General features: G+C 41.4%; 3 protein-coding genes across 3 annotated transcripts; 1 reads left to right on the top strand and 2 right to left on the bottom strand.

The window, feature by feature from the left end:
- The first annotated feature begins 1,922 nt into the window (after window positions 1–1,922).
- On the top strand, window positions 1,923–12,917 carry LOC137256034 (uncharacterized). Its single transcript, XM_067793692.1, has 7 exons — window positions 1,923–2,245; window positions 4,300–4,393; window positions 5,546–5,667; window positions 6,454–6,541; window positions 8,013–8,119; window positions 9,096–9,222; window positions 9,831–12,917. Exons 1-7 carry the CDS (start codon window positions 2,094–2,096, stop codon window positions 9,885–9,887), a joined length of 747 nt encoding a protein of 248 aa, XP_067649793.1. The 5' UTR covers window positions 1,923–2,093; the 3' UTR covers window positions 9,888–12,917.
- A 4,103-nt stretch (window positions 12,918–17,020) lies between these two features.
- LOC137256462 (putative ankyrin repeat protein RF_0381) lies at window positions 17,021–17,458 on the bottom strand. Its single transcript, XM_067794304.1, has one exon. The coding sequence runs from the start codon at window positions 17,456–17,458 to the stop codon at window positions 17,021–17,023; it is 438 nt and encodes a 145-aa protein (XP_067650405.1).
- A 2-nt stretch (window positions 17,459–17,460) lies between these two features.
- Window positions 17,461–17,937, bottom strand: LOC137256461 (putative ankyrin repeat protein RBE_0220). The gene has a single exon (XM_067794302.1). It carries the CDS (start codon window positions 17,935–17,937, stop codon window positions 17,461–17,463), a length of 477 nt encoding a protein of 158 aa, XP_067650403.1.
- Between the last annotated feature and the right edge of the window lie 5,526 nt (window positions 17,938–23,463).

Below are 23,463 nucleotides of genomic sequence, written 5' to 3'. Positions count from 1 at the left end.
TTGAGGCAAAGCTACACCCCGACAGTCATGTACCTAATCGCCTAAGTGCCAACACAAAATGTCAGCTATCTAACCTGCTCAACCGATGCTTATTCCACAAAAATGGAAGTCGAACAGACTTTATTTACCCTGCTGACAAGCGTAAACTGACACGGATCGCATGGCCGAAGATATGGATGTACAATGACTCTAAGAAAGTGACCAAATTCAAGATATGTTCTATTCAGGATTACGCTTTCTCAGTTATTAGGGGGATGACTGAATAATTTTCCATCCTTCTTCTAAATGGAGAAGATATCCTATGGACATCCATTCATCCTTCCACACCGTCGCTATATATATTGCTGAATGCGGAGTAATAAGACTGAATACCAACTTGTTCGCTGACACTAAGTCCGTGTGCTGAAGCAATTGTCCGTCCTGTGAGTTAGTCACGTAAAGTACTCAGCTGACCAAGGCTGAAACTAGACTCGTGGTTCGTGACTTACACACTTGTTGAAACGCAAATAGAATTATACAAAGTGTATTGAGTGAGTATGCGTTTACGCCGCTTTTAGAGGTATTCCAGCAATATCACTGCTGGGGGACACCAGTATCAGCTTCACACATTGCACCAATGCGCAGACTCGAACCTCTTCGGCGTGACGAGCTAACGCGTTAACTACTAGCCCATCGCTCCATACAGAATGTGAAAAACTGATCGTAATGATGTTATAGAATATTTACATAGGACAGTTACAACGCCACGATAAAATATCGTTGGAAAGATAGATATCTCCAATGGGCAGTCAAGTAGGAAGTTCTAGAACGGTACACGTGTGCTCTGATTATGTGTTCGTCAATGACAGAGTGTGTGTTCTAGTGGAATGAGCGTTTTTCAGGAGGGCAGAAGGCATATTGTTCGATCCCAAGCCGTCTCACCAAAGGACGCTGGTACTTGTTATTACCATGCCTGGTGCTCGCCATTAAGGGGATTAAACAAGGAGCACCAAAGACTGTATACATGTTGTACTGTGTCTCATTGGGGTAGGCATGGACGAAAAGCCACTTGTCGACTAACACAAACAGATGCACGAGAACACACACCTCGTTGCAAATGTTGTAATGAACATGACCTTTAACCTTATTTGAGTTTAGGAGTGAGTGGGTGAGTGAGTGGGTGGGTGGGTATTTGAGTGATTGAATGAATAAGTGTGATAGTGAGTGAGTGAACGACGTAATGAGCGACGAGTGAGTGAACGAGTGGATGGGTGAGTGTATGAATGAGTGCCTGGTGGAGTGAGTGAGTGAGTGGGTGGGTACGTCAGTGAGTCTGTCAGTGAGTCAGTCAGTGACTGAACGGTTGAACGAATCAGTCAATCAGTGAGATAGTGAGTTAGCAAACGAGTACGTGCGTGCGTGAGTGAGTTAGTGACTGGTTGACTGAGTGACATTTCAGCAATGTATCCAGGGGACACCACAAATATTCTTCACACACTGGAAGCGTAGCGAAATCAACGCTTTAACACTATGTTATCCCTCCCCGGTCTGTGTATTTTGGATGTGAACATACGACTAAGGGAAATTACCGGGCGAATACCCACGGCGAACAGCGTTTCTCAGAGTTGCTTTTACAATCGATTATGCCCCGTTTGACCCGACCTGAGAATTAAGCAAGATTTAAAAGTGCTGATACTGTAAATAGGAAACTGTTTACTGTCAAGTCATGCTTATACACAGAATACACAGAATATACACGGATCACATGTTTGTCTAATCTACGACCCTGACATTCATCGGTTTAGTGTTTCCATGACTAAAGAGTTATAACCCATCTAAGGGAGATAACTGTTGAATGTCACGAATGTGCCACTATCTAAAGTTATCTTCATACACAAGTTCACATACGATAAACTCTGCATTGCTCATTGTAATCATATGACAAGTGTTCATTCGGAAAACTTCAGATAACGTCGGGTAGTCATATGGGTATACTGTCTCCCGAGACCTAGCGAGAAGGTGCTGATTATCTTGTCACATGATTATCACGTTTAGGGACAGTGTTGTACGCCGCTTGTGTTTGAATATGGTGTGTAACTGAAGATTCTTCCAAAATGAATGCTTCTACGCTGATAGTGATTTTTTGTGCCTATATGATAACGCCCGGTTCGTCTGAAGAGTGCACGAAGATCAATTCTTGTTCATGTAAGAACTCCAAGGGAACTATTGACCTGAAAGCCCTTGGTAAAAATGACGGAACGGCAAAGTAAGTACTTCACAATCTACTCTTTGATGATGGATCAAGTCTGGTTATTTGGCTTTTTTTTGGAGGAGGGGGGGTGGGGATATACTTGGGTGAGAGCACTCGCAGATCCAGCAGACCTCGAGAAGATCTGGGTTAGAACTGATCTTCAGTCACCCATACTCGTCGTAATAGGCGACTAATGGCGTCGCTGGTAGGGTCAGCACCTAATCATTTTGCCTTACGTTGGTTCCTCTCGCTTGACCGTGAGTGAGTGAGTTAGTTTTACACTCACAAATATCCCAGGTATATGGCGGCGGTCTGCAAATAATCGAGTCTGGACCAGACAATCCGGCGATAAACAGCAGGCGCATCGATCCTCGCAAGTTGGAACGGATGACAAATGTCAACCAAGCCAGCGAGCTTGACCATCCGATCCTGTTAGAAGCATCATACGACAATCATAGGTTAATGAAGGCCAATATTCTAACCCGGACCTTCACCGGCACCCGAACGATCCCGTGAATGTCTAGAATTTCTTTGGCAAAACGTGCCTGTCGTAAAGGAATCGGATGGCCGGGCTCGCTCATCTCAGTGGCGTAAATCGATGCTCATGCTGTTCATCACTGAATTGTCTCGTAAAGAGTCGATTATTTACCGACTGCCGCTGTGGCGTTAAGGAACAAACCAGCATCAGGTTTTGAGAATATCGTTTAACACCATAGTGAGCTCCACAATATTCACATTGTGCGGTGTATGACCTTGCGTTTGGCAAGGGAGACTACATGTTGTAGATTATCCCTAGTTTGGCAAACCAATAGCTAAAAGCACGATCTCCACTCACTGAACCATGACAACAGCCAAAACGATGCACAATCTGCAATGTCACAGAACGTGACCAATGGATGCCAATAATAGCGGTTACTATGGCAACGAAGATCAGATGATATCCGATATACTACACTGACGTACAGCGACTGCATGTGACCAGGATGTGGAGATTCACAGTGACAACGAGGGCGAGAACCTTTGCTGATATGACAGATGAGGAATGCAACTCATGACCGTACACATTGTGACGATAACACCGAGCAAATGTACTGACATGACCAGAATAAAGATATATATAGTATGTAGATAATGGCTAGAGAGTGGTTATCGCCATATCTTAGTCGTATTTACAAAATCACTCCGCCGTTCGTTAGATTAATCAAACAGAATAATTATGATACTTAATTAGCTATTGTGTCTAGCCCTTTCACTGTTTTTGTCCCGCTGGTTTTCAAATAGGTCATGGAGTATCCGACCCCGAGTAAGTTAAAAAATATTTATAGGGTTAATAAAATATCTTTCATTTTTCCCTTACGTTACTTACCTTGGGAAAGTTTCTTTTGCTGTCCGTTATTGTTGTCAAATACCGTGGGGATAATACTGGACTTGTAACTGACCAGAATTGCGCGTGTTATACTGATGTACTGGCGACATCTGGTACGCAGCGATCACTGTTCACTAGCCAGTACAGATATATGATCAGGCGTCCGTAGAATCGTGCGATAACCGTACGCCCGCCACCGGCCGCCTCATGCCATCAGCGCGGAAATGTGACCTAGGCTTTAAGTATCCCACCAGGTAACAACAACACCAGTGTAACCATAACAGTGTTACCATGCAGTTTGACTGAAACTCCATATAACTAAAGCGCATGCAACCCCAAAAATAGACATAATTAAAACACAATTAGCATATATTCGTGACATATAATATACAATGTTTTTTTATGAAAAAAGGGCAAAAGCAAAACTATAAGCGTACATTAGCAATTCAAACGTGCAGTATTTTAACCTCGAAACGAAACAGTAGGGATACCGAACCCAGTCAGAGCGGAAGGGCGTACACTTCAAGGCAACGAAGACTTTTGTTCTTCCTTGTCGTATATGTCGACATTCCAGAGTCAAACAATGCCATATTTAAGAATGCAAAATACTGGAATTCGTTCTTCTTCGCTTGATATACCGAATAAAGTCAAACAATGCCATATTCCAGCATATAACACCCTATTGTCGTTAATCCTCCCTCAGGTATCCCGACCAAGCCGACGGTACTGGAACGTGGTACTATTCCTATAACCCGTGCAACGACTTCTCCGAGGGCAGCGGGTGCACCAACGTAGCGGTAAGTGGGTCGTCGTCGTCGTAGAGAATGTAGACACTGCAACATCACGAGAAGTCGACGTCTCTCTGTTGCAGACCGGATGCTGAAATTTCTTAACTGGTGTCATATCCCTGAACGTTGGGTGCCTTCAAATATACAAAAGTGAACATCAATACAAACTATGGCGCAGAGCTAATGATCACCCATGCCCCATTTAAAAACCCAGTCGATCCATGAAGCCTATGCTTTTCCAAAGAGGTGGCTGTATCCGGTGGTGAGGGTCATTTGCGTAGGTCGATATGCTCATGGTGCTGATCACTGGATTGTCGGGTCTAGACTCGATTATTCCCATATCGCCGCCATGTAGCTGGGATATTGCTGCAGGAGACCAACGAAAGAGGGCCAGGCATTTTCTTCAGTTAAATTCCAGAAAGGCAAGGTTGACGTCTTAAATTATGTCGAAATTTTAGTTGCAACTTTAAAAGGGATTAGTTACAGATGCGGGTGTAAATCGAACCAGCACCTTGCAATTAGCAATGGGAGTCCATGTGTGCGGGTGTGTTGATTTAATACTTCTGAAATTTCTTTTTTTCTACGTCATCCGTAAACCATATAGCTACATCCCCACATCTGTGCGTAATTACGTTAATCGAGCCGCTAAGTATATCCCTGAATACTAATATAACAGGTGAGGTGAGGTGAAACAACGTTTAACGTCGCACTTAAGAAAGTTTCGCTCAGATGACGACGTGCAAGTGTGTGTATGTGTGGCTGTTTGGACTAGCCCAGACTTAAGCTGGTTTTATAGTGCTAGCAAACTGAGATACCATGCCAAAGTTAAACAGGAATACCCCACTCACACACCGACCAATGTTGTACCCATTATTGCCGTGCGCCAGACAGGGATCAACAAGTACCATATTTGAACGTCTCTTGGTTTGGCACATCGCTCTACGGGCGGACGCTCTATACCACTTCATTACGGAGGTGGTCTACCAGTAAAACACGCTCAAAGTGTAAATGTGACTGTTTCATTGAGTGAACTTTTATTATTTGGTTATGTAAGGGATATATAATTAATGGAAGATTGAGGGTTATATCAGATTCGAACTGATAATAGTGAATACTTTATGGGTTGCCGTTGCCTCGGCTGATCCAGTTCTTGTTGCACAGGCATGCCAGACGGACCAGCTCACAAATTACTTCAGTCTTGGCGATCAAACTTCTGCAAAGTTCAAAGATGACCCTACAAATGGACTCCAGATAGAATACAGCGCAACAACAGATACGAAAAGGTAAGTGTATCTACTTATCACTCACCTAAATGAACATTTATATTCTTCTCACTTGAACATATCGACGTATTTATCTGATTGTTGCTACAGAGACTAAAAGGTGAAACTATCAACTTGTTTCTTCTAAGAATCCGTTCATTCAACTATCAACTTATCCCACCTGAGCGTCGATTCAAACTACACCAGGTGAAAATATCCAATAGTATCTTCTAAAATTCCGCACAAACACTACAAGGTGCAAATAGCTAGTAGTACTTATATCTCACCTCAAAACTACATCAGGTGCAAATATCTACATGCATCTCCTGAGAATTCATACAAACACAACAAAGTTCAACTATCTGCTTCTCTCACCTGAGCGCCACTTCCAACTGCACAAGGTGAAATTATCTACTTGTATCTCCGGAGAATCCGTACATTTACGACAAAGTTCAAATACGTGTACCTACTTTTCGCACCTGAGCGTCACTCCAAAATACATCAGGTGAAAATTTTTTCTTGTATCTCATGTGAATAAGTGCAAACACCACAACGAGGAAATATCTACTTATCTCTCATGAGCGTCACTTCAAACTACACCGGATGCAAATATCTTCTTGTATCTCCTGAGAATCCACACAAGCACGACAAAGTTCGAATATCTACTTTTCTTTCCTGAGCATCACTACAAACAACACAAGGTGAAAATATCTTCTTGCAGCAATGACTCTCAGGTATTAACGTATCTATCGGTAAAGCACGATCAGTTTCAGGCCCTAGCATTTTATCAGTATTGTTTATTTTCAGAACTTCTTACGTAACTCTCAAATGTGATGAAAACACTGAGAGTAGTTTTACGGTTGACGGTGAAAACCCCCCAGGGAGTGCATTATACGTAAGTCAGTTCCATAGTATTACAGCTGAATAGCGTTGGGTTGAGACTTGATGTGTCGAACTTACTCTACTGTTAAACCTCTGTCCCTGCCTATTTCTTATTAAGTCTATTCTGCAGTTGCGTCGACTGTCGCATAACTCGAGGTAAAACGTCCTGAAGTAAAACGCCTGTATTGACAAGCGGCACTGTAAATATATAACGTTGTTTTCTTTATATTTTGTTTATATTATTCAGCGGTGTTTGACAAAATTTCTACGGAGTTTCTCGTCACGATATGGTTGTAGTATTTATTGCTGATGTGACCTTGAATCTCACTCTTTGAGAGTTCGACGTAGGTTTGGACTGCACGTCACATATCACTCGTCATGCTGGCTAAATGTAGGAGAATAGCTCGAAGTGAGGCAAATCTTTGGTGGAGCTCACGAACTGATAATTCACAAACTCTGATCTGCGGATGCCGTCACGCCTAAGGTGATCTAATGGAAAAGCAAAGTGAATGATCCCTTTAAAATTTGTGGCCAAGGAAAATGGCCAAACCCAACCCTGCATGTTATGTACAGTCAAAGGCTATTTTAACATTCTCATGTTCAAAATTGATGACCCCTACCTCCCCAGAACAAAACTGATGACCACCCCCTACAATCATCACCCCAACCCCGAGCCATAAATTATGAACAGTCCCCGAACATTTTAAAACATTCGTCTTTGCAATAACTTCAGGATAGTTGTAGTGACCCCAAAACGCCAGTGCATCTTGCACAAGTATAATCCTACTTAACTACTGAGTAGTAAGAAAAGCCGGATTCATTTATGTCAGCTTCTTTATTGTGGATAACACAACGTTTCGGAGCGTATGCTTGCTCCGTCATCACCTGATGAACGTTTCGGAGCGTATGCTTGCTCCGTCATCACCTGATGAACGTTTCGGAGCGTATGCTTGCGCCGTCATCACCTGATGAACGTTTCGGAGCGTATGCTTGCTCCTTCATCAGGAAAATAAGTCCGAATCAGAAGTTGACATCCATAAATCTGGCTTTTCTTATGCATTCCACTTCTAAACGATTTACTAAATAGTCGTTGAAATTAATTGTTGAAAAGAAGACGTAAAATTTGAATTGCCGATTCTAATACAGTTCCAAAATAAGTTTAACACCAACATGTTTAGCATTCGTTTCTAATGTTAGACAGTGTTATATGCATGTATAGCGTGTCATTTTCCACAAACAGCAATACCTGTGTGTTAGTAAGTGACTTCAAGGTCAGAAGGGTCAGCCGGTATTGCCGCCCTCGCAGTGAACAATCAGAAGCAGTGTGCCCTATTATTTAATAATTATTACTCATAAATCAACTGAATATATGAAAGACCAAATGTCACTTGGCGCTCCTAATCCGATAGCGATAACACAAATTACAGCGATAAGAGAATTAATCTTCGACAGATCCGATAAACTTGTTAATCCGTGTATTTCAGTACTTCACGCTGACTAGCAAGCACTGTTGTCCGAACGCAGGACCAGGCCCGAAACCCGGAGACACTGGCGGGGGAGGGTTGTCTGCAGGCAGCATCGTTGTCATAATGTACGTGCGTGGGTCTTACCACTGTCTAATTTGTTTGTTAACCCGCGAAGGTTCGGGGTAGAATAGGCCTTCAGCAACCCATGCTTGCCATAAAAGGCGACTATGCTTGTCGTGACAGGCGACTAACGGGATCGGGTGGTCAGGCTATCTGTCTTGGTTGATGCATGTCATTGGTACCCAGTCGCAGTCGAGGGTTGGTAATTCAGTCCCAGGCCTCAGTGTACTTGTTGTTACCCTGCCTGGCCTTTGGCAGCTAAGAAAATACAGTGTGTGAGCGAGTATGGTTTTACGCCGCTTTTAGCAACATTCCAGCAATAACTTGGGGACCCTAGGAATGGACCCCAGAGGAAATATAAGTACAAGTCAGCTTATTGAGCTTATTGGCAGTCCATTGTGTCTGACTGGGGTATCCATGGTAACCCGCGACTTGTTTGTTTGTTTGCTTGATTGCTTGCGTGCTTGCATGTTTGAATGCTTGTTTTATGCAGTACTCATGGCGGTTTGTAAATAATCACAGCCAGACAGTTCAATAACTGATATCATGAGCATCGATCTAGGCAGTGGGGATGCAACAGTATGCAACAAACCAATCAGCGACCTTGACCCAATCCCGATAGATGCTTTTTGCCCGCGAGTTACATTCTTGGCTTGACTCGAAAACCCGATGTTGATATTGTTTGATGATGCTCCGGTGTATTCGTTCGTTGCTCATGGTATCAATCACACGGATGGTGGGGTAACCTAGTCATAGCGTTCGCTCGCCACACTGAAACCCGGGTTCGATTCCCCACTTGAGTACCATATATGGAGCCCATTTCTGGTGTCCCCGCCGTGATATTGCTGGAATATTGCGAAAAGCGCCGTATAACCATACTCGCACACATTTCACATGTGACGAAAAAACTATAATATTTATGACCAAAATGCCAAATTATCCTTAGCATTTATTGACGTGGGTCTTAACAATCTTTTGCAGTTTTTTTGCTTTAGCGTTCCTATACATCTTAGGGGGCCTGGGGTTCCAAACCTTTGTGCGTAAGGCATCAGGAAGAGAGATGGTACCGAACTACAACCTATGGTCGGCGCTACCAGGTCTCATACGGGTAAGTAACTGGTATTCAAACATCAGTCTTCATAATGTTACAGTTTATATTTTGTTCTAACTACGAAATTCCTTGACCTCGTTTTGTCATCCATGGTGGACAGATCTGGGAAGCTGGTACAACGAAGAGGAAATTTTTTCATGCACAGACAATAATTATTTCGTTACTGCAATAAATGCGATGCTCGGTGTAGACGCTGACATTTGCTTGAAATCGGCGTCAGCGTCTACGCCGACACGTCGCATCTAAATGCAATAAAGACATTGTTCCTCTTCGTTGACATGTAGACAGGCAGAACAAATAACGAGAGAACGCCCAAAATGACCAGTTCTTGCCTTTCAGTGCAACGAAAGAGTTGTGTCATACCTACCCTTTATGCTTCATACCTACTATTTTTGGTTTCAATCCAATCTTCTTGGGGACAGTCCGGAGGTTGAAACGTTCGTCATCACGTCTAAAACCCGGGTTCGATCCCTGATATGGAAATACGTAGGAAGTCCATTTCAGGCGTCCCCGCATGATACTGTTATAATACTACATATAATGCTGCGAAAGCCTAACCTCATTCATTCGCTCACTCACTCACTAACTACTCACTCACTTTACAGGACGGGTTCATCCTAACGTTTACATGTGGTCGGCGGTCTGGCTATGGGAAGGTTTGAAACACCCAGTTTCTGCGCAGGACAGGAAGTTACGCACAAAACACGCACTGTGGCTCCGAGCAATCGATCATATATACATTAACTGGTGCTTAGTATCAGGGGTACATTTACACGTATGACATTTTTTCTATCCTGCAAACTCAAATTTTCAGGCCTTCTTTCGATTTCCATTTTTCATCAAGAATGACCCGATTACGCCAAGGGTGGGTAACACTAACCAAAAGTCCTAAATCTATCCATTCGTTATCACACGATACTTTCAGGAATAAAACGAATTGGTCACGAACAGTATGAACAGAACTATTTCGTATATATTTACACCTAGTATAGAATATCCATGATGCGTGAAGGAACTGAGATGTAGGCTGCAATTTTAGATCGGACAGTAATATATACTTCACATCAAAAGTATTAGACTCAGTTAAAATTCTCACTACAGGTTATGTGTATGCATTGCTGAAAAGCATGTGCATTTGTGCATTTTGATGTAGAGCTTTGTTAAGAATGCGCCAATTTCTACCTAGTTTTATCATTTATGGGACTCACGACAATAATCTGTCAACGTCCAACGTTTGTTTTACAAAACATCCGTTTACGTGTGAACGGTAATTTTAAACAGTGTGGAATATTTTGCAAAACGTAGTTTAGAACACTTACGTGAAGTAAGTGGATATTTTCACATTAGCGAGTCTAAACCTTTGATGGGAAGTGTACGTTTTACACAAGATTCTATTGAATTCCTTTTATCACAAAAAACTCACACACAAGCAATACATACGTCATCTGGGTTCGAAAACTCACTGGCTTTGTGTGAATATATGGTTTAAACATATTGTTATTCCGTCAATCAGAACCCTGAAAAGACGAACAAGCCTAGTAGCTTATACAAACAAGGCACCATTACACTGTTCCTAAGCAGATAGCTACATAATTGAAATACTAGTAATCTGTCAAGAAAATAATAATACTGAGACAAATGAACACTAAGATAAATGATTGAACAATAAATATCTTGGCTGTGTTGTTGGTAATGCCTAGCAACGAAATTAGCCGCCGCTGCAAAACAAGTTATGTAAAACCTAGCTCACACCGTGTATACATACAATGGAGATAATCACTGGAAGGGTTTACTTTTGGAAATGTACTGGTGTAATGAGTAGAGAATATCGCTGTTTGTTGAGTTATTCAATGCGCCGTTACTGTATAAAGTAGTCTTCAAATCGCATCCTTGAATATAAAAATATACACATTTAATTGGATTTATTATGGTTTTAAACTGTTTCGGGGATAGTGAATTCCACGATATAATCGCTCTCGGTAAAAGTAAGGGAGAAAAGCTTTGCGTTCTAGAATGGTAGTTTGAATGGAAGTACACTCTGTAAGACTATAGCTGCTTTGTTGAAATGCTCTACCTGGTGCAAGATCGATCAGATAATCAGGAGTCATACGGTGATACGAGTACATGCTGTATAAAGTTATGCGTTTAAAATGACATCGTCTTTGTTTCACCGTATTATTATTGATTCTATAAAACTGTATATTTTCTCCTGACTACTGATGAATCGCTCTTGTACAGCTCTAAATACATCTAAATGAACAGTTTCCAGCAGAATCGCCTTTTCAATCGTACAGTTATCCCGTGTATCACAGCAGTAGTAAAACCCTGGTAAGACAGAAGAGTTATATAAAGTATTTAACGTTTTCCGAGATAAACAGATAAACAATATTTCAAACCTCTCACACAGTTTATCATCGGGAATGTTAAATTTTCATTCACACTAACTAGGATTAAAACTTACCTGCCACTTTGTAGCAAAGACTGAATTTTTTTTGTTGGTGGTTTTTTTTTTGTTTTGTTTTGTTTTGTTTTTTTGTTTTTTTTGTCAAATCATTGATTTAAACTGTGACTGCCGTAATATGATCGTTTATGATAACATATGTTGATGCATCATCAGCAAAGAGGCGAATGCTACTTCGTCTAAAGTGTCTTTAATGTAACTGATGAACAGAAGCGGTCCTACAACGGAACCCTGGGGTCCACCAGCTTCCACAGATTTCATACCTCAACAATAGCCATTTATTCCACTTTCTATCATCTAAATAACTTTCAAACCATTTCAAAAGTTCTCCCCATATACCATAAGTATGAAGTTTGTGAATAAGACCTTTGCGCCAAACTTTGTCAAACTTCACTTGTGAATAAAACCTTTGTGCCAAACTTTGCCAAACTTCTTTTGAGAATAAAACCTTTGTGCCAAACTTTGCCAAACTTCTTTTGTGAATAAAAACCTTTGTGCCAAACTTTGTCAAACTTCACTTGTGAATAAAACCTTTGTGCCAAACTTTGCCAAACTTCTTTTGAGAATAAAACCTTTGTGCCAAATTTTGTCAAACTTCACTTGTGAATAAAACCTTTGTGCCAAACTTTGCCAAACTTCACTTACATCACAAAACGCGGCTCTGATTTCCTTTTCTTGGTCTACTGCACTTGCGATAAAATTATAAAGATATATGATATTAATGGCACGGAAAAGGAACAGCAATAATTTCTTGATTGCATGACATTCACTAAAATACCAAAAACAATCAGCGCCGGAATACAATGCCTAGGAGAACATCTCAATAACTATATATTTTCAGTCACAAAATATTTTTAGCAATGTGTGTTCAATGGGCATGAACACCGAGAAACTAAATACTCCTCACTCGCTTGATGTCTAACCCTTTACCATGAGTTATGAATGACGTATTGATGTATTTATTTGTGGTACAACGACAAAGGTTTCAGTCGACTCTTATAGAATACATCCCCTATGCCTGTGTCGTATAGACTTTACTTCATGTCGACCCACGTATACATTGATCTATATTGAGAATGCAGTATCACGAGAATTCATAGTTTCACGTTGATGAAAATACCATCAGTATTTATTATACCTACAACAGTATATCCATGTGTACATTTAGCATGCATACTGTATTGCACATCGGATTGGTAATAAAAAAATGTTCACCTTCATTTCAAGTGTACTACGTGTTAAATTTGTCATTTAGCGCCGACAATACTCACAATCGATGTGAGGAGATCTGTAAATAATAGACTTTCGACTAGACAATCCAGTGATTAATAGCATGAACATCGATCTATGCATCTAGAATACCATGACATGTGTCAATCAAGTCAGCGAGCTTGATCATCCGATTCCTTTAGCATGAGAAGCATGAGTGGCGGAAGACCAATTCATGAGTACTGGTTTAAGTACCAGACGCACGCGCATGAACGCACACGTGCACGCGCAAAATATACACACAGCATACAAAACACTGCATAAAGGCAGTAACTGTATAAGCAAAGTAGTGAGTATGTCAGTGAGTTGAGTCTTACGCCGCATTCAGCAATATTCCAGCTATATGGCAGAAGTCTGTAAATAATCAAGTCTACACCAGACAATCCAGTGATCAACAATATGAGCATAGATCTGCGCAACTGGGAACCGATGACACGTGTCATCAAAGTCAGCGAGTCAGACCACCCGATTCCGTTACTCGCCTCTTTCGACAAGTCTAGTCACCTTTTATGGCAAGCATGGGTTGCTGAAGGCCTATTCTACTCCCGAGCTTCACGGGTCGTATGCAAAGTAAACCATGTTTCGCCAATCGCCAATGCAGACATAATACCTGTATATGATATATGCTGAAGTCAGATGCGTCGGAGTAAAAATACGTATCATCGCTGTTTTTGTATGTCATAAATATCAGGAGATAAATTTTAACTCCTCTTAACTTAATTAATCTACTGTAGAGCGATATTAAAAAATTTCGCCCCCTGACGAATATAGACTTTTTCTCAAAATACACGTTTTATCCAAGTTTTGGAGGTAGTAAGTGAATGAAAGTATGTGCAGTCATTAATAAACATGAATTTCGAGAAACATCCATCAAAAGCAAAAACCACAAAATTTGGTATGTTTGGGCAAATGCTTCTGTGTTTGGTATATCATAATGAACACAGATTTCAAGTTTACTACAAGGTTTTTCAAAATATGTTCAAAATTACGGGTGTAAGGTTTCTTTTGTGTTTCAGTTTACCAAATTCCACAAGGTAATGCTATATTCATACCTTGGTAATTCCACTATTAGAATTTCCTTCGACAAAGAGGTAGTGAGTTATGCGCGGTTGTGAACAAGGAACACTGCATGAAAACTGTAGAGCTTGTACGCATGGAGAGTGTGCTACCATACCCATATTCAAATAAATACGTTCTCCATATATACGGGTGTAAATGATCTATCGACTTACATACAGCACTAACTTCCCGTAACGTATTTTTCATTGTTATGTTGAATTTTCCTTAATGAACATGTGCATCTGAATATGGACTTTGATGAAACAGTGGCGCCATGGGTGCAGATCCTCAGCGGCCCTATCCTTGCCCTTAGAGAGGATTTCGAAGTCAGGCTTGATGACTTCATTTCGCGTCATCGTATTGGGCGTAAACCGTTGTTCATGATATTTCCATCGTAAACAGATCGGTAATTTTGCAAAATAATGAACACCTTCCGTCACATTTTATTATTTGCAATATTGAGCGATATACTACCTTAGCAACAAAAGCGTTTATGGTTTTGCGTTAAGTTGAGGATCAGGTATAGGGTCGGGGTTAAGGAGGTAGAGTAAGGATTGGGTTAGAGTCAAGATCTACTCAGATATGGTAGGTAGATGTCTGATGTAATACATGTGAAGCAATAGATCGATATAGCAGCTCGACTTCAGTCCTATGATATAAACCTGTAAATCCAGACCGTCCAGTGACTGAAGTCATGACCATTATCATATGATGATATCATTATCATTTAGTCTGAAATTATGATTCCGTTAGTCGAATGTTGCAAGCATGAGTCCAATTCGAATCTGGACCTTCAAGAAATACATGATTAATTAGCAACATGAGAAAATATATACTGCGGCTCTTGCATGCATGGTACCTGGTCGCAAGAGTTCGTGTCCCATATTCCATACACCATAATGGTAAACTGGTATGCTATCACCATAATGGTAAACTGGTATGCTATCACCATAATGATAAACTGGTATGCTATCACCAAAATGGTAAACTGGTATGCTTCGACCATCTCAGCTTTGTTGCATACGTCCTGAAACTATCGATGTCAAAGTAAGGGAAGAAATGCGACACATGCTGCCGCTTGAGTATAGTACGGCAAGACCAACATCCTTATGGGGTAGCCAGTGAGGTGAGGTGAGGTGAGGTGAGGTGAGGTGAGGTGAGATGAGGTGAGGTGAGGTGAGGTGAGGTGAGGTGAGGTGAGGTGAGGTGAGGTGAGGTGAGGTGAGGTGGACTTTAACGTCGTACTTAAGAATAGTTCGCTCATAGTACGACAAGCTTAAGCATGAGTGTGTATATGTCACTGCTTCTACTAGCACGGACTTAGCTGGTTTCATAATATCAGCTCACTAATCCACTCTGACACATTATACCTACCGACCAGCCCTTTTCGTACCCATTAATGCCGAGTGCCAGGCAGGGACCAACAATTACCATATTTTAACGTCTTTTGGTATCACGCGGTCGGGCATCGAAAATGAAAAAATCCGCAATAAAAGTAAAAACTGAAACGGCACCACTGAATCATAACACGCAATACGCGTGTTGTCCAAACGCGTTTCGAGGCATGTGCATTACCTGCACGACGCTCTACAGAACGTCCCGGCTCAATCTCTGTGAGGGTTTGGGGCTGTAGCCCTAATTTTTTATAAAGGGGAAAATATTCGGGAGATTTTCACTCTGTGTGTCCCATATATTCTATTGCCATGAGAATCAAAAGGTTCGTTGACAAGAACACCGCAAAAGGAGTTAACAAGAGATTTACCTGCTTTTAGCATGAAGTCCCGTACTGACAAGTTTATGAAAGAAAACATTAAATCAAACGTGTTGCAGGTCATGAATATTCATTACTTGGGTGAAAGCAATGTAAGGTGCTCACAAACTGTATATCATGTCATGGTCGAGTCCAGATCACAAAAAACAGATCCTAGCAGTAAGCGGACGCAACTCTATACAACGAAATGTAGTGCCGAGACATATATGGCTGTGGAAGTACTGTATATTTCAAATCACCAGGCGTACTGTAATGTTTCATGTTATTAATAACTATCTATCTACTTTTAAAAGATTTATATATGTTTTCACATCAAATCTGAAGCGCAAGGCAACTTAAGACATTAGATACGAGCGCTTGTACTACCTACAGATAGTAATTATGTACGCAGGCCTGACCTCAGTGTTTAAGTCATGCTTGACCTTTCATTAACCACTCATGTAAATAAACATCATGTCTTTCCAAGCCGTCAAACTTAGAATCATTCGGAATATTTTATTCACTTGAATGTCAAAAGATACCTCTCTCAGATTGTAATAGATGGGTTTGGAGAAAAGTTATGATCAATATCTGTGTTAAGTAGAGGTTTATGAACGTATGAAGACACACGTACATTAACACGCACGCACGCGAGCGCACACATGCACACAAACCACATACAACTAAAATGAATTTATTAAGGAAGGAACGAAACCCACTACCCATTGCAACAAAACAACGACTAAGAATAACATTAAAATAATTACCCACGTGTGTTACCTCGTTATCATACAAGACACGATATCCGCCACCCATTGCACAAAACAACAAATACGGCTAACATTACAATAATTATTCATGTGTGTTACCTAGTGATCACACCATGCATGACCTGACAGTCGTTGTACACACCATCGACTGAGACTAAACTAACACGAGATCATCAGTGTCGGTAACATATTCGTCATGAACTGTTATTCACTACTTGTACAAACCAACAAATGAGGCTAAACCTAAAAAGAAAACGGCACAAGTTGAAAGTGTATTCTTTTCTCTGGGAGAATATATTCATGGTCCCGTCAAACCTGCAGATACTAATATAATTGATGCTAAACTTGCTGCCTTGGAAGCAACAAAAGCATACTTTAAGAAACTAGTAAACGTAAAGGACACCACTTGGTTAACACGTTGAAAAGATTTAGTACTGCTCCGTTAGTATCTACCTCTGTTTCAGTTGTTTCCATTGTCATCACGGTCTATTGTCTTCCATACTCACGAGGAAGTCCAAAATGTGTCTTTGTCCTCTGAATGCAGTCTCCATCCTTTCCCCTGTTAACACTACCCTGCGAAAGTAGGTACTTCACTACATCCAACTGTCCGTTTTGACAGGCATAGTGCAGGGCGTTGTTGCCATAGTCATCGACTTGTGAGACATTAGCTCCATTTCGCATGAGGAGCTCTAATAATGCATCTCCCCGTCTATAAATAGTAGCCACCATCAAATGTGTCTTTCCTTCTTTTCCACGTCTGTTAATATCAACACCGCTTTCAGAAAGTATGCACTTCACAATATCTAACTGCCCGTAACGGTAGGCAAAGTACAGAACGTTGCCGTTGTCATCAACTTGTGACACATTAGCCCCATTTCGCATGAGGAGATCCAACACATCTCTGTGCCTATACTTAGCAGCCATCATCAAAGGTGTCCTTCCATCTTTTCCATTTCGAAAAGGAAGTACTTCACTAAGTCCAACTGCCCGCCACGGCAGGTAAAGTGCAGGACGTTGTTGCCGTAGTCATCACCATGTGCCACATTGGCTCCATTTTGCATGAGGAGATTAGAAACAGTTCTTTGCCTTTTAATAACAGCCATCATCAAAGGTGTCCTTCCATCTTTTCCATTTCTGTTAATATCAACAGTGCTTTCGAAAAGGAAGTATTTCACTAAGTCCAACTGCCCGCTACGGCAGGTAAAGTACAGGACGTTGTTGCCGTAGTCATCACCATGTGCCACATTGACTCCATTTTGCATGAGGAGATTAGAAACAGCTCTTTGCCTTTTAATAACAGCCATCATCAAAGGTGTCCTTCCATCTTTTCTCTTTCTGTTGATATCAGCACTGCTTTGCGTGTCCGCCTTTGCATGCCCAGTGCAGGACGTTGTTGCCGTCATTATTAACTAGTGACTCGCTACTTCCTGCACACATTAGAAAGTCAAAAACGTCTCTGTATCCCTTCCATGTAGCCTGCATCAAGGGGCGCAGTTTCGTAGCACTGATGTTAAGACTGTATTGACGAAGTACACACTGCCCCATACCCACATGTCCTCCCTTGCATGCCAAGTGCAGGACGTTATTACAGTCATAATCAACTTCTGACATGTTAGCCCCTTGTCTGATAAGAAAGTCAAATATTCTGCAATGTCCATCTTTTGCTACCACCATTAGGGGTGTCCGTCCTTGATTCTCGTCTCTGATGTTGACGTCCACAAAACCCTGGGACAGGATCAGTCTAACATGACTCAGGTTCCCCCTCCTGCAGGCCTCGTGAAGTGGACTATTGGCAAATGTTTCCTGCTTGTCAACTGTATGTTGTGGAGATTTCTCCGGACAGCTCTTTTCAACTGTGGAAATAAAAAGTATACAATGCTGTTAGATGTAATTTGTAGATGCTAACGCCGTGAATTTTGCTGGCAGAATACATACTGTCTTATCGTTCGTGTACAATGTGCCAGACAGTAATTCGGTTCAGTTACGTCTTTTGAATCGAGTCTTGTCATGCTTTTGTTGAATAAGTTGAGTGAGTGAGAGAGTGAGCGAGTAAGTGAGTGAGTGAGTTAAGTTTTACGCCGCACTCAGCAATATTCTAGCTATATGGCAGAGGTCTGTAAATAATCGAGTCTGGACCAGACAATCCAGTGATCAACAACATGAGCATCGATCTGCGCTATTGGGAACCGATGACATGCATCAACCAAGTCAGGTAGCCTGACTTCCCGATCCCGTTAGTCGCCTCTTACGTCAAGCATAGTCGCCTTTGATGGCAATCATGGGTTGCTGAAGGCGTTTTCTACCCCGGGTAGACCTTCACGGGTCAGTTGAGGTGGGTGGAGCTTTACGTCTCATCGTCATTATTCCAGACATATTTTGACGACATCACGTTTGTATTGATTACCATTCCAAGTCCATGGATCAAAAGAGCTTTGCCTAAAAGACAAATATTTTCTTTTCAGTACCATTTAAAAACAGAAAATGTCATAGCACCAATACAAAACAAAACAAAAAGCAATTCGTTATTTTCTTCACAAAACCAGGTAATATACGATCAGATGCCCGCTCACACGTGAAAACAGGTCTTTCAGATTTCTCGCTACATAATGGGAGTTCCTTGCAGTCGAAAAGTCCACACAGTCAAGCGAAATATGCTTGATGGTGAACACTTCATAGCAAGAGACACACACAGTTCGAGTCGTGGATTTTGGACACTTGATTGAATTGAGTAACTGGTTTATACAACGGCGCACAGTCCTTACAGGAGAAGACACATTTTCTCAGATTTCCTTGCCCGATATGTTTACGCACATTACAGTTGAAGAACACATGGAATAATGGTGTCTTCCAAATGATTCCCGTATCTTGCTTGCTGCTTACACTTAGACTTCTAGTGGCGAACACAAAGTTTACTCACAATCATAAATCTTTGCAAGAACCCTTCTGGATCAGGTTCAATCGAAGGTAAGGGTATTACGAAGGAATTGTGACCAAAAACTGTGGCCCCACGAGTTGTGCGATAATTCGCGCTTTTGTCATCACTACATCGTCGATTCTCGGAATCTGAGATCTTTTGATGTCAAAGACCTTTTGAGGTCAAAGGCTGTGAGAATTTAAACATCGAGGAAGTGCTATCAGTGTGCGAAATAGTTTCCAAATTTTGCGACCCAGTCGTACTTGCTTTACCCGAAAGTTACACGCCCACAAAATAATTCACTAGTCCGAAATTTGAATGTAGAATACACAAGATTACTTAATTATATGACAATAACATTTTGTCTGTATGACATGGGTTTCACCACTGAGCTGCTAACATGATGATTTAAGTGTATATCATAACTTAAGAAGTCGGTGAGCATGACATATTTACAAATTAGCCCCATGAAAAATCAGTTACAAATTTCTCATGATAAAATAGATTTATGGCTTACTCTACTGATTTTTTAACAGACTGAAGTCGGCAGTGTACGAACATTTCTACTGAACAGACAAATAAGTATTTTATAACCGTCGTTTCAGTTTTATGAAGTGGGACGTAAGGACTTAAAACACCACATTGCCCGCGTTTGTCTGAGGTAAAAGGTGAACACGCAGATGCCTTTGGTAGCGCTGGCTTCAGGTATAAGGGGGGCAAGGCGCACTTGAGTTGGTATTGGGTTACAGGGATGCTATACTCCAGCAAAAGAGACACAGGTAGCTGCAATTGCCAGATAAAATGCAAGGCTGGTTAAGCCCTAGACACCCGAAGAGAAATAGAACCCGGAGGTCAACAATGCCAGATTGACCCATAAGCCTTCTGGCATAGGACTCTAGGCAGAATGAGTGCTAACAGAATACATTCGCTAGAACAGTTCATGGTAGAAATAATGGAATAGTAACGTTTCCCATACACAGGGCATGGCGTGACCAGCCGATTGATAGAATCGGGCCGATTCTTCCACCCGTCTAGGTGAGGTAAGCGCCAAAGTGGTGCGTTGAGCAAACAGGAACACGGTTCAGGCCCCTTTTGCCCTCAACCACCAAACTACCGTCCTCCAGCGACACGGGACGCAACCCACGGCAAACACGTTCCCTAATTCGGTCGCTCCTCGCGACCAGCAATGGGGTTCTATGGACCTAGTTGACCCGGGTCCACACAGGGGTTGGCGAGCTCTTAGCGTTACCCAGCACCCATCACGAGGAAGTGGCTCGCCATGGGTGCCTGCTCAATTTGAAGATCCCTTCTTATGGTGATGACAGATGAAACCTCAGCTACTGACAGCTAGTGTCTTTCACAATTGCAAGGTGAAGTTAAATGGTGAAATCTTAAATAGTGACAAAGAAATCAGACATGTATATTGTATCAAGAACTGCTAAGTCTCGTTTAGGCAGTATATTTGGAAACGATATGAAAAATACCAGCGATTACCTTGTACACAGACAGATTTTCCAGATCGCGTTTTCAAACATCGTTGACCAAAAGTGCTCATACTGGATGAACAGGAACCAGTCGGGGCCTCGAATAGGACAAAGAAGAATGGTTTTAACATGTCCTCTATACCTCATCCTTTAGTCAAGGTCTGACTCAATCACAAACATTTGTATTATCTTTACAAAGAAGAATAGTGTAAAGATGTTCTCGTGTTCCATTATCGTGTTCCATATTTATTAATGGTCTGGTTTAATCACAAATATTTGTAAGACATTTATACATAGCTGAAATTATTTTAAGATAACATAACAACTTACACCAGTGAACGCTTACATTACTATTTTGGGAAACAGAATATGTAGACTAGAAATATCATCTCCTAGGCAACATACGTTGAGAATCTTATTGATGTTTTTCTTTTCATCGTGAAGTAGTGAGTGAATGTGGCTTTACGCTCCTCTAAACAATTTTCCAGCAACATCACGGTAAGGGATACCAGATAGGGTGTTTACACATTGTAACCATGTGGGTAATCTCCACTGACAAGTAGGAAAGTCTCTTCAAAAGTGGTAACACTTCAGGAGCTCAACCCTTCAGAATCGCCTTTTGAGTTAAATTAAATTTAAGTTCTGTTGGAGACACCAGAGCATGCCATACTGACTTTGCATACAAACTTCTGACAGATACAAGCCCCATTTTATATATTATATCTTAGTTAATGTTTGAGGTTAACAACTGTCAGCTTTGCAAAGGCAATCTAACTAACTGAGCAACACCTTCTGATGATGAGTCAGAATTCAGTAAGGATGTCTCAACGTTATGGGCAGGCTTTTACTTACCTCTGAATGATCTCTTCCAAGAACGATATACCCTTTCATCTTTATCTTCTGTGATTCAGCTCTTGATAAACGGCAGGTTAAAGTCTCAACATTGTATTCAATACTCGAACATTCACCATTTTCAACACATTTAAGCTGACACTGCTTGATGCCAATGTTCCTGATAAAATAACTGTCCCTCTCTGTCTTCCTAGGTGTACACTGCTTCGTGCTTAATGTTGGAAACACAAACTGCAGAATAGCTGTAAATTTCAGGAACAGTTTCACACAGTTACTCGGTATCATGTTCAACAACTAACAAGATCACCGAATCTGAGGTGGTCAACGACTACCAACAAGGTCAAGGATCACGGAGACGGTCAAAGAATATTTCACCAATGTCTGGAGGCTATTACCAAGTAGATCGTGAACATAAGGTTATGAACTATGTCTACAGACTACCACCTAATACACAGTGAACCCAAGAATGGAACACCTACCTCTGGAAACTACCACCAGGTAGACAGTCAGTAGAACGTACCTGTCTTAAGACTACAACGAGGTATACGGTAAACACAAAAACACAATGACAACAGCTGTCATGAATATGCAGAGAGTACGAGTCACTTGTTCCTATTAGCGAGGGGACTTCATGTCACATGACACCTGACTGCTGTGCTGCATAACGAGACATAAACATAATGACATAAATCTTTCAGTCTTGTCTACCCTCAGGATAGATCACTCACTTACCCACATATCAAATATCTGTGTCGCCTGTACCCAGTCAACAGTTCTGCAATGTCTACTAGAACTCATCAGCATCTTATACTACAGGTACCTGTACGTTATACCACTGAGCTAATAGTTCATCAACCCAACGATCTAACTGCCGATAGCTGAGCTTCCAGTAGTAATAGAGAAAGAGGAAAGGTTTTGTGATCACGATGAACACTGAAAGTCAATTCAGTCTAATTTTCGTACTTCTCGGAAGCTCTGAAATTTGACAACAATGTTCCTTATGGTGTATCAGTAACGGATAACCAACGGTTTCCTTGGATACATTTAATAGGCACGGAAATGTGCTCATTATTATTGTTTGGGGTTGAAACTCTTTCAACCTAGACTCGTGAAGGTTCGGGGTAGAATAGGTCTTCAGCAACCCATGCTTGCCATAAAAGGCAGAGGCGATTAACGGGATCGGGTGGTCAGGCTCGCTGACCTGACTGACATATGCCACCCGGTTCCAAATTGTGCAGATTTATGCTCATGCTATTGATCACTGGATTGTCTGGTCCAGACTCGACAATTTATAGACCGCTGCCATAAAGCTGGAATATTACCCGGTGTGGTGTAAAACTAAAGTCATTCACTATTTCACCCGAAATTCATGGAAGTCACAAGCAACATTTGAAAGTTAAAAAGGTTCAAGTACGTTCTGTTAAGTGAGTAAATGTTTATGAACTGCGTGCACTATTCATATGACGCGGATAGAGTCGCTGTCCGTTAGGACAGAATCAGTTTCCCACAACCTTGCTATGTCATCTACAGCAGGCACACCAAATGTGTTTTTTTTGTGAACGATATTCCAGCAGCACCAGTGATATAAGATACTAAATATAGCATGCACTAGTGCGTGGATATGTGCGATACACACACACACACACACGCACGCACGCACACACGCACACACACACGCA

Source organism: Haliotis asinina, chromosome 11 (assembly GCF_037392515.1).
Source record: "Haliotis asinina isolate JCU_RB_2024 chromosome 11, JCU_Hal_asi_v2, whole genome shotgun sequence".
Classification (NCBI taxonomy): Eukaryota; Metazoa; Mollusca; class Gastropoda; order Lepetellida; family Haliotidae; genus Haliotis; species Haliotis asinina.
The sequence above is the reverse complement of the archived record's forward strand: the minus strand, read 5'-3'. Positions and strand labels throughout refer to the sequence as shown.